The 12294-nt window shown below is 44.6% G+C and overlaps 1 protein-coding gene across 1 annotated transcript; it reads left to right on the top strand.

The window, feature by feature from the left end:
- Window positions 1–5972: 5972 nt before the first annotated feature.
- Window positions 5973–9654, top strand: LOC125545982 (2-oxoglutarate-dependent dioxygenase 11-like). The gene is made up of 3 exons (XM_048710056.1): window positions 5973–6348; window positions 8362–8609; window positions 8723–9654. Exons 1-3 carry the CDS (start codon window positions 6109–6111, stop codon window positions 9279–9281), a joined length of 1047 nt encoding a protein of 348 aa, XP_048566013.1. The 5' UTR covers window positions 5973–6108; the 3' UTR covers window positions 9282–9654.
- Window positions 9655–12294: the final 2640 nt, after the last annotated feature.

Consider the following 12294-nt stretch of genomic DNA (forward strand, 5'->3'; position numbering starts at 1 on the left):
TAGTCGGGGTAGCAGCCTGCGCTTTGGGTAATTCTTGGAGGGGCGTTCGAGTTCATACTCTTCAGCCGCAAGGACTTCAGTCCATCTGTCAGCTAGTAAATCCTGATCAGCTCTAAGCTGTTGCTGCTTTTTCTTGAGGCTGCTTGCCGTGGCCATAAGTCTGCGTTTAAAATGCTCTTGTTCGGCGAGATCCTCTGGCATGACGAACTCGTCTTCGGAGGGAGGCGTATAATTATCATCCTCAACCTCTTGGTCCGCCGCCCTCTCGTGAGGGCTGGCATCTCTGTCCTCCTGTGCTGAATCTTGCTGGAGGGGGTGTTCTTTGGCGCTATCCGAAGTAGTATTATCTCCCGTGCGGGAATCACCGTTTTTGCTTTGGCGGGATTTAGAGCGGCGCCGCTGACGTCGGTGCTTGGGCTGTTTCTTAGAGGTATCGTCCCCCGCTGTTCCATCGCCATCTCCATCCTTTGGAGTGTCCACCATATATATGTCATATGATGAGGTGGCCTTCCAGCACCCTACAGGTGCTGGTTCTTGTTCGTCTTCTGCGTCGTCGTCCATGCCGTCGATGTCTTCGGAGTCGAAGTCAAGCATGTCGGTTAAGTCATCGACAGTGGCTACCAAGTGGGTGGTGGGTGGGTTTTGAATTTCTTCATCGTCCGTATCCCAACCTTGCTGACCGTAGTCCAGCCAGGGCTCTCCTGATAAAGAGAGAGACTTTAGAGAATTCAGGATGTCTCACTCCATTATCGGCGCCCAATCGGGTTCGATCGGCAGGGGCGTGGGGGGCTCGGAGTTCGGAGAGGAATCCGGCTCCTCGGAGTCACGGGCCATGCGGAGTGCGGGGCTGGAGTTTGGCTCGGTCGCCTCTGAGATCGCAGCCCCTGAGGCAGCGTCCAACCGCTGATCCTCGATCGGCGCAGTAGGCTCCGAATCAATGGTCGGAACCGATGCGTGTGCGGCCTCCAAGGCGCTGTTTGGCGGCAGAGCTATATCATGCCCATCGAGACAGTGCGGCGCGCTTGGTTGTGGCTCGAATCCGTCGAAGATCAAGTCCCCGCGGATGTCAGCCGTGTAGTTTAGGCTTCCAAACCTGACCTGGTGGCCAGGGGCGTAGCTTTCGATCTGCTCAAGGTGGCTAAGCGAATTGGCCCGCAGTGCGAAGCCGCCGAAGACGAAGATCTGTCCGGGGAGAAAAGTCTCACCCTGGCCTGCATTGTTGTTGATGATCGAAGGAGCCATCGGGCCTAAAAGCGATGACACAGAGGAACTCTCAATGAAAGCACCAATGTCGGTGTCAAAACCGGCGGATCTCAGGTAGGGGGTCCCGAACTGTGCGTCTAGGCCGGATGGTAACAGGAGGCAAGGAACACGATGTTTTACCCAGGTTCGGGCCCTCTTGATGGAGGTAAAACCCTATGTCCTGCTTGATTAATATTGATGATATGGGTAGTACAAGAGTAGATCTACCACGAGATCAAGGAGGCTAAACCCTAGAAACTAGCCTACGGTATGATTGTTGTATGATGAAGTTGTCCTATGGACTAAAACCCTCCGGTTTATATAGACACCGGAGAGGGTTAGGGTTACACAGAGTCGGTTACAATGGTAGGAGATCTTGAATATCCGCATCGCCAAGCTTGCCTTCCACGTCAAGAAAAGTCTCATCCGGACATGGGACGAAGTCTTCAATCTTGTATCTTCATAGTCCTGGAGTCTGGCTGAAGGTATAGTCCGGCTACCCGAACACCTCCTAATCCAGGACTCCCTCACTCGTCATCCGACGCGTTTACCATTGTTGCAACCCTCGCTTCGAAGGTGTCCACCGTCTCATCTTCTCCCATCCTCAGATTCTCATAACTTTTCAGCAAAGTTTGCAACTTCGCCTCGCGCACACGCGAGTGCGCTAGATGCAATGTCTTGAGCGTGTTCCACGCCTCCTTCGTTGATGTCTTCAAGATTAGATGCTACCACACGTCCATCGGCATCACCGAGCAGATGGCCGTGATAGCCCGGGGATCCTTCCGATACAAGGCACCACCCTTCAGATACTTGTCACCGTCGGGATCGACGGCTTCCCAGAGCTCATTGGCCTCGAGCGCCCACTCCATCATGGTCGCCCACACCACGAAGTTCCCACGGTAGAATTATGGATACTCCGATCTCACCGGAGCAACAATTACTTTAGTTGCACCAAAGTACTCCGCCAGCTGCTTGGCCTTGTCGTCGTCCGACATGACCTCCTGTTACTAGGAGATCAACCTTGCTCTAGATATCAATTGTTGGTCCAGTCCCGACGTCGAGTACTTCCGGCGACGGCGATACAACCAACGGACGAATGACGATGACGAACTTGACGAAGTTTCTTTACGTCGACAAGGACCGTAGCACATAAAGCTGGCTTCCAATTGACTTGGTCACGTACTAGAACACGTACGTAGAAGATAGCAGCCTCGGCCGATCAAGTCGAGCAACTAGCTAGCCGGCTGACTTGCAAACGCACGTACACAAGTACGCTAGAATCAATTGAATTGCCACAGGTATGTCTCGTACCTGCTCTTTGTGTATTGCTCCAACTCACGGTTACAAAGTTTAAAGAGGATATACGAGTATATATACTAGCACGATTTGGTAAAAGCGAGAAATATGAAGTTGATGTTATGTTTATTTGAACAATTAACTGGATTAAAGATTAACTTTCATAAAAGCGAGTTGTTCTGCTTTGGTAGAGCCAAGGACGAATAAGAGGCTTATAGGCAATTGTTTGGATGTGAATTAGAAGCTTTACCTTTTACGTATCTAGGTATACCCATTCACCATCGTAAGCTAACAAACAGAGAGTGGAAGTGCATCGAGAATCGGTTTGAGAAGAAACTGAGTTGCTGGAAAGAAAAACTCATGTCTTATGAAGGCCGATTGATTCTTATTAATTCGGTGCTCACGAGTATGCCTATGTTTCTCTTATTCTTCTTTGAAGTCCCAGTTGGGGTTAGGAAAATGCTGGACTTCTATCGATCCCGATTCTTCTGACAGAGTGATGAACTTAAGAGAAAATACCGACTCGCCAAATGGGATATCATCTGTCGACCAAAGGACCAGGGGGGCTTGGTATTGAGAATCTTAAAGTCAAGAACAGATGTCTTCTCAGTAAGTGGCTGTATAAGTTGACAGTTGAGACTGAGGCAACGTGGGCGCAGATTCTCCATAGTAAGTATCTGCAGTCCAAGACTTTGTCCCAGGTGACAGTGAGACCAACTGATTCACCGTTTTGGAAGGGGCTTATGAGAGTCAAAGCTGTCTTCTTTAATAGAACAAAGTTTATTGTCGGTAATGGCAACACCACTCGCTTCTGGGAGGATACGTGGCTTGGTGAAACGCCATTGGCGCTCCAGTATCCGTCCCTATATCGTATTGTTCAGCGTCATGATTCTCTTGTTGCAACGATTATGCAGTCCATTCTCCTTAATATTCAGTTTCAGAGGGTGCTTGTGGGCGAACGATGGGAAGCATGGCTTCATTTGGTGAGTAGACTGATGGAGGTTCAGCTAGCTCATCAGCCCGATCAGTTGTGTTGGAAGCTTACTAGGTCTGAAGAGTTCACAGTCAAGTCGATGTATATCGATGTCATTAACTCTAGTATTATTCCTAGTTCCAAACATGTTTGGAAAGTCAAAGTTCCTTTGAAAATTAAAGTGTTTATGTGATTTGTGCATAAACAAGTAAGTTTAACAAAGGATAATTTGGTTAAGCGCAACTAGACAGGATCTACCAGGTGTAGTTTTTGTGATCAGGACCAGACTATTGAGCACCTCTTTTTTGATTGCCCGTTGGCAAGAGTTTTGTGGCGCGCTGTGCAAATTGCCTTTAACATTACTCCTCCGAATTCGGTCAGTGCGTTATTTGGAACGTGGCTTGTTGGGATAGAGTCCGAAACAGTTAGACATATTCATGTAGGAGTATGCGCGTTGTTATGGGCAATTTGAAAATGCAGAAATGATTTGGCTTTTAACAGAACAACAACTATTCATTTTTTGCAGGCTTTATTTCGGGCTACCGCGCTAATCCGTATGTGGTCCTTACTCACTCCGACGTAGGTCAGGGAGCGTTTGGTTACTGGATCTGTCCAGTGGGAGATGGTAGCGCGGGATATCTTCAACCGGTTTGGATGACGGTCATATAATAGGATAGGTGATTAGTTTACCTATCTTTTGTTTTGCCAGCCGGTTGTGGCTTTTTGGCCTTTTGTTCTTGGCGTTGTGGCTCTGTGTGAGCCTGCGTTTTTTATTTGTTTTAAGACATTAAGACCTTATTGAACCTTTTTTATCTATAAATATGATCGTATACATCATTCTGATGCAGAGGCTGGGGAGTCCTCCCTTTTCAAAAAAAAACTAGCTAAAGCTAACTAGTACCAAGTCCTACTCGGTGACTACTTCGAGTCCTACACGCACACGTACATATGTATCAAACCAGACAGGGGATATGCACTTTCGTGTTTAACTCTAACAACCTGGACCAGGGGTGGCGGCCCCATTAGGCATGGCGACGGCGCCCTCGGCTGGTGACGTTCACGTGGGGTGTATGGACGGCGTATTGATCACGTGGGCGGTGAGTCGTCGGTGGATCTCCTCCATGCTGCAGGCTCTCTCTCGCTGTATTTGGTGGCTTACGATCGCGGTCGTCGGCCTCGCTGCGTTCGCGGGAACTGGTAGAGGTGACATCAGACCGGAGGAAATTCTGAATAACTCGTTCATCTCGATGGTGGCAACGACCAGGGTCGCCGTTCTCCTACTTGCAGGTCCCATCGAGGTCCCTGCCTTCCACCCCGACCCATGCCCGGGTGAAAACCCTAAATCTCCTTAGATTGGCCAGCGGCGGCACTGCGTGTGTAGTGCCCTTCTTGGAGGCGCCGCCTGGGGTGTTTGGGTGCTCAGTTTGAGGAACTGCAGGCAGAGGAGATAGGACCAGTGGCAGCAGGTGGTGTTTCGCGTCGGAGGAGCGGCGTGGCATTTGACACGTCGACAACGGCGGTTCTCAGCGGCATGAAGCAGCGGGGTCTCGCCGATGGACGTGTGATGATGGACGAGCACAGGATGGTGGCGTTGTCTGGCGTCGTGGTGGCGTCCACGGTAGCTAGACCGAGCAAGGTAGATGCAGCAGTACAACACTGAAGATGAATTGATGGCAGGTGGCGGCCGCGGCCTCAGTCTTAGATGTTAGGTTTGGCTGCGAGGTTTGTTTGGTATTAGGCCCAGACTATCAGCATCCCTATATCAATTGGATAGGAATAGCGACGGATGTTTCGTAGACGGTGATTTTAGTTTTACCGTTGTATAACTTTGTAAGGTCTTGTGTGAATAATTAATAAACTGGCTGCATGTATCGTCCAGATGAAGAGACCGGGGTCCTCCTCCATATCCCAAAAAAAATTAAGCAATAATTAGTATGAAACGGAGCGAATAACAGTTTCGCTGAAAATTTGAGCCTGGCGCCCGCGGTATGCGCCTGAGTTGTGGGTGCGCTAAGGAAAAGAAAGGTAAAGCCTGTCATGACTCAAGAAAAAAAAAGGTTTGTGCATATTTTGGCTATTGTTGTAGCACACCATCACGATACGAACAAAAACTGTGATAACAACCAGTTAACCACTACTTCTTGTCCGATTGAGTTGGAGCCAAGCTGAACCATGGAGATATTGCTGACAGGCGCGTACCCGCTTTGTAAACTAATATTATCTTCGTGATATGGATATATTTAACACTAAAACGTGTCTAGATACATTCGTATTTAGAGAAAGCTAAGACAAATAATTCAGGATGAAAGGAGTATAAGATGTTTTAGGTCACTAATCATCTTACATTTCTTTACAGATTTAGTACATGGCTAACTACCGACGGAATTGCGTGAATTGCAAACAACTAACACCGTGGAAACCAAACCACTAGCTAATTGAGTACTCTACTTAAGTGGATTCTCATCTGGGCGCACAACTCAACCCACCACCGACCCAACGCACAAGAACAGAAACCATACACACCGGGCAATTCAGTTTAGCAATCATTGCTGGGAGGAGCTAGGGGGACGCACACGGAAGGCTAAGCAGCCGGATCCATGGAGAGTGCCGGCGACAAGGTGATGAGCAGGGCCCAGATTACGGACACGTTCACGGACTCCACCGTGATCCCCGACAGGTATGTCCAGTCAGATGAGGCCAGGGAGGGGGTCGTCGTGGGCGACGACGAGAGCTACGAGCTGCCGGTCGTAGACATGGCGATGCTGCTTGACCCGGAGTTCTCGGAAGCGGAGATCGCCAAGCTTGGCTCTGCGTGTCAGGACTGGGGCTTCTTCCAGGTATGCTCCTTGCGTACTCGGGCGAGAGGTGAGGTTCTGGACCATGGTCCATCCAAACCCATGGTCACTGCCGTTCCATCTAGTACTGTTCTCCATGTGGATTCGAGCCTGGTTAAAATTCAAATTTCTCAATTTAGCTTAATCTTTGTCTTGGCCAGCTTCCTCATAGACTTGGCTAGGTTTGCCTTTTCTGAACAGCATGGGCTGGCACAGTGGCGGACGCCCTTATGAACTGTAGCCGTACACTATCTGCTTTTTATATCTATTATTCTCTCAAATGGTTATGGATCAATATATTTTTTGACAGGTTATGGATAGACATTCTAAATGCGCTAGAGAATGATTATTTTTCAACTAAATGTAGCTCTAAGTGACCTTAGACAGACTGACACCACTGACACCACATGACACGCAGATTGGAAAACCTTTATGGTGGTTTTTTATTGTTCTTATTTTCTAGAACAAATGTACTCTACAATGGTATTAATAGTGAAACTCATTGAAGAACAAAAATCTTCTTCTATATCTGCGATTAAAGAAGGGGAAATCTAAAATATCTTAGGTGAAGAAGGGAAAACAAACTTCAGAGCCAAGCAACAAAAACATAAATAGTTGAAATGTAGCTGATGCATGTTAGATGTGGGGCCAGTCAAATGTGGGGAACGAGGCGGATAAAAAATTGTGAGCTTTCCTAGTTGAATTCAGTATTGATCAATCATGGCTACGATCCAGCTGACAGACACAGTGATGCACTAAAGAATTGTAAACAGTGAAGATGTATAGGAGCCTGTCCACTATTTTATTCCTTACGATGTTAGCAGTAGGTAGGTTTATCAACACGGGATCCTTCCGGCCATGAGCGTTGACTGTTCCCACCAAGTTCTACCACACCAGCCATGTACGAATCTCGAAAAATGCTGCCCTGTGATGTGCGAAGTGAGCGTAGGTTCGGCTGAACCATGGTCCTACGCAACATTTTCGATGCCAAAAAGATTCAGATTTTTTTGAGTTTTTAAATTTACTGTTCATTGAGTGTAGATTATTCCGGGCATAGATGCGAGTATGCTTCGTAATGGCCCCTAGACAAAATTGTGGTGCGATATCTTGTTGCTTAGGAAATATTAATTTCTGGCACAACTACACTAAAATTTCTGTAATTTTTGGAGATCTTCAACTCGTCGAGATGCATGGTATAGAAACTTTCGCTTGAGTTGGGCTGAAATCCAACCAAAATTTTAGGAAACTTGATGAAAGTATTTCTATTTTTTATTCGACTCCAAGTCATGACACGATGAATTCTTCACTTTTTTTGACCAAAATACGAATATTTAGGCATACCTACTAAAATAAAGTGGATTTTTCATAGCCCTTATGAAGCTACATGTTCTATCTAAACCATTCAGTTTGTGTCAAGATTCATTGCTATCCTTATATAGAAATTTCTCGTTTTTGTTTCTTCCACACAAGAGAGCATCTGACCTTGAAACTTATAAGGTCAACTATACACAAGTGCCACTCTTTGTATAAAATGTTTCCGATTTTTTTATGACACAGTTTTTTTTTCAAATTTCTTATGAGCTGTATCTTTCAAAAAAAAAAAATCCTAGGAAGCTTGCGTAAGTTTGGTATTCTTTATGCAGCTAAGTCATATGGTAGAGAAATATTTTGACAAGAATTCCAATATTTTTCTATATCTACTATCCTACTAAAAGACTGAATTTTTTCAAAGTAGTGGTGGAACTTCAACAAACGTATCCAAAAAGAGAGAAGTGCATATTTCAACCCCAAACTCGTGCCGTAGTCTAATTTACAACCCTGAATTCCAATACCGTCTACATTACAACCCCCAACTCTCAAAACCGGTCAGGATTTTAGATGATATTACATTTTGAGTTTTAAATTAAGGGGCAAGAGTTCGGGGTTGAAATATGCACTTCTCTCTATTCAAAAACACTTTGTTGATCAGTCTCCGGGACTATCTATTTATCAAATTTGTTTCTTCTGTATTCGCAGCTAACAAACCACGGAGTTGACGAAACAGTTGTACAAGATATCAAAAATAATACTATGCAGTTCTTTGGCTTGCCGCTGGAGAAGAAAAAAGCAGTGGCCATCGAAGCAGGTGGCCTCGAAGGGTTTGGACACCACTACAGCAGAGCATCCTGTGAAAAGTTGGACTGGGCAGAGTGTCTAATCCTCGTGACGGAGGACAATGTGCAAAGGAACACTCGGTTTTGGCCTGCCGATCCATCAACATTTAGGTCCTAATAATAATACACTATTAATCTTCTCCATCTCTTGCTTAAATTACATGCATTGCTCTGTTTGCTTTGTCTCTCTCTCATTTGCGCACATATACAAAAAAATCTTTCAGGTATGCACTTGAGAAGTACGCAATGGAGATATCAGACCTCACAAGCCGCCTCGTGCCGTTCATGGCGAGCGACCTCGGGGTCGAGCAGGAGACGCTGGTGGAAACCTTCCAGGGCAAGAGGCAGAGCGTTGCCTTCCACTACTACCCTCCGTGCCCCCACCCGGACAAGGTTATCGGCATCATGCCGCACCACGACGCCTTCGGCCTCACGCTGCTGCTGCAGGTCGACGACACCCCCGGCCTGCAGGTTAGGAAAAACGGCACGTGGCACCCAGTGAACCCGCTGCCAGGCGCCTTGGTCATCAACGTCGGCGACATGCTCCAGATCCTCACCAATGGCACGTACAAGAGCGTCGAGCACAGGGTGCTGCCGGACGCTGAGAAAGGCCGGGCCACCGTGGTGATGTTTCAGCATGCTTGTGTTGCCGGGATGGTGAAGCCGCTCCCGGAGCTAGGCGAAGCGACCTACAAGGCCATCGAGAAGCTTGAGTATGTCAAGGGGAGCTCCAAGGCGCTGGCCGAAGGGATATGGTTTGTTGATACTCTCAAGATCATGTGACCTTACCTAAGTCGGTCAAGAAGGCAATCTAAAGAAGTTGCTTGCTTTATTATGTCGTGTATGTATCTATCATGTGGCAATTACAAACCCAAACATAAAATAAACTAGTAGAATGCCCGTGCGTTGCTATGGGCTACAATGCATATATTTTAAAAAACATCTCTGGTTTGATCTCTTAATCCAATTATCCTCCTTAATAAAAAATATATGTGTGCCTTAGGACCTACTATGGGTTTGGTCATGTGGGCGTTCGCTGGTGGCCAGCATCTTATCATGGATCATTGTATTCTTCTCTTTAGTTTTTAATTTTCATTTCCATTTTCTTTCTTTACCATGTACAATTGGCGTGCTGTTTGCCCTCCCTCTATCAATGAAAATGCAGATCCTATGTACTTTTTATGCTGCCTTCCTGCGTACTTTTTTTTTTGTGTTAGAGAGACAGTTCTTGTGTTGGCGAGATAGGTAGAACTGCCTTATGGAACTGCAATTGATCATGCAAAGCAGCATAATAGGCAAAATAAGCTCATGTCACAATGGTTGTCCCTGATTTTTTATATATAATATGCGAGAAAGGAGCCATTGATAGTAAAGCCCTGCCACCTCATCTTCCCACCAAGTGTGCAGATTAGTTTTAATGTTGTGAACATACAGTCACTGGCATCTAAAAAACATCAAAGCATGTATTACATACATGTTCATTTCCATGTTCTCGAAGGTCCTAAAGTGGGATCTATGAACTAACAAGGCAATGATACATTTCCAACATCAGTACAACAAGCAACTACACGGGCCTAACAATCCTACACCAGCAATGAAGTTAATAAAACTCCATTCCTAGGTATCTTCTACAATCTACACCATTCGTATATGTTCAAAAACCAGCCTAGCAAACCTAGATTTGTTGTATTCCATTTTCTTTAGTGCTCCCTAGAACAAAATATCTATACCTGAGACATTGGTGTCTCTTGATAACAAATATCCTCTAATTAAATGTCATGACGAGAAATGTCACCCAATAACGTTCAACATTCTGGAAAATCAAAACAAAGGTCAAAATAAGTATTAGCTATTTGAGTGATCATATTCTTTATTTAAATTTTAAATGAGCACACACACCCTCCTGCAATATTTTGGGGATACCATTGTCGATCTTTTCTCAAAAGTTAACATTTGAATCATCTATATCTAGGCAGAAACTAAGTCATACAATAAGTTTCAGAGTTGTCAAACTATATGACCAGATCATCCATCCTGGTTTATTGCTACTCATCTCAGTACCAAGGAATCTATTTTGCTCTTGTATGTATCCATGTGCCAGATCTGTACCACGGGCCAGAAAATAGCATGCGTCAAAAAATGAATTCTTCAAGGTAGGGATCTAAGAATGATTGCACAAAGTATTAGTTGAATGATCTAGAAACCAAACTATGCTTGAGTAATTGGAGTGAGGAATTGGTTTGTTACCTTCCGTTCATGCAAAGAATCTTATGGTCCTAGTGGAACACCAAGCATGCAGCCACAACCTACAGCCACCATCTTCATGAGGATGTGCTCTTATTGTTACCGAGCTTCTTCTCCAATTGCTCGTGGCTTGCTGCCCTATCCCGTTCACGTACCTTAGATCCAAACAACGCTAGCTTCGAGTCGCCACCACTCGCAAACAACCTAACCCCTCACATATATGTTTCTTTCAAATGACCAAATGATCAATTATGCAAAAGGGTAAATAACTTTAGGGATCTTTAAAATCACATCATTAAAACTTGCAAAGCCATAATTGCATATCCTCTCCCAATATTATCCTTATATTAAACCATAATTCTTGACATGCCATAGAACTTTGAAATCTTCTCTTAAAAGTAAACTCATGTTTTCGGTGTCAATGCCACTTTTGCTTAATTAGCCTAACAATATAGAGTCTAGTAACGTTCTACGCACCATACAAAATGAAAATCAAGCAAATGCATGTTATCTATTTATTTGTAAGTTAAGATAGGACTACACTAAACTACACATTTATTTGGCATATGACACGTAGTAATCATTATCTGCTGCAATCCAAGAGCCCACATAATGTAGGTTACCAACATTTTATCAAGTGAACAAGAAGAATTAACTTTCAGATTGCATACCCACAAAATCACATTCAGATCAAAACTTTTCCTTTTTGTTAGTTTATGTGTAAGCATTTCAGGTGCAATTAGAGCAGCCAACAATTGAGGGTTGGGGCTTACTATCATCTTATAAATCATCACTGCGAGTTAGTCTTCCAAATATAATATGATAATAGCCCCAGAGTCATTGGTCTTTATCATTTTTTAATACACTGTTAAACTTCCTCTTTGAAGGTTAAAAAAAATGTTAAAACTTCTGAAGAGGATCAAGAAGCAGGTCTTTTATGTTCTTTAAGTCAGTTTGTATTTTCTTCTTAGCATACAACAACATTTTTGTCATTGTAGCTAAATGATGCGTAAGTTACCCTTATGAAGGTCAAGTCAAGCATACTTTGATGCAAAACAACCTTGCCTAATGCATGATTATCTTGATGGAAATAAATGGATAGACAGAGTACGCAGAAGTTAACCTGAGGTAGTGCCTTGACATAGCTATAGTATGTGTAAAGCAAAGATGCCTCTTTTCCCTCTTAAATCAGAGTAACCTGCTATTGACCTACATTAAGATGGACATGACAAATAAAAAAAGGAGAAGTGCAATAAGAATAAGTTGAGCTATAACCACTTCTTTCAAAATGACCAAAGCAACATTACCGGAGGAGCTATAACAATCAACAGAAATATTAGCAAAGAGACACTCAAACAAAAAAAAAACAGCTGAACAAAAAAGGTGCCTGGAGGAGTGATGTTTTTCAGAATAGCATCTCCTCTCTAGTCTAGTACAGTATTTGTAGAGAGCAGCATATCAATGTCAGCCCAACCCATAACTTTGAACAAAAACACCCTGAATCTCCCATGTGTTGCTGAAGTTGTGACCAATTATAGGACTTGAACTACCA

The sequence above is a fragment of the Triticum urartu genome, chromosome 3 (genome assembly GCF_003073215.2).
Source record: "Triticum urartu cultivar G1812 chromosome 3, Tu2.1, whole genome shotgun sequence".
In the NCBI taxonomy this organism is placed as follows: Eukaryota; Viridiplantae; Streptophyta; class Magnoliopsida; order Poales; family Poaceae; genus Triticum; species Triticum urartu.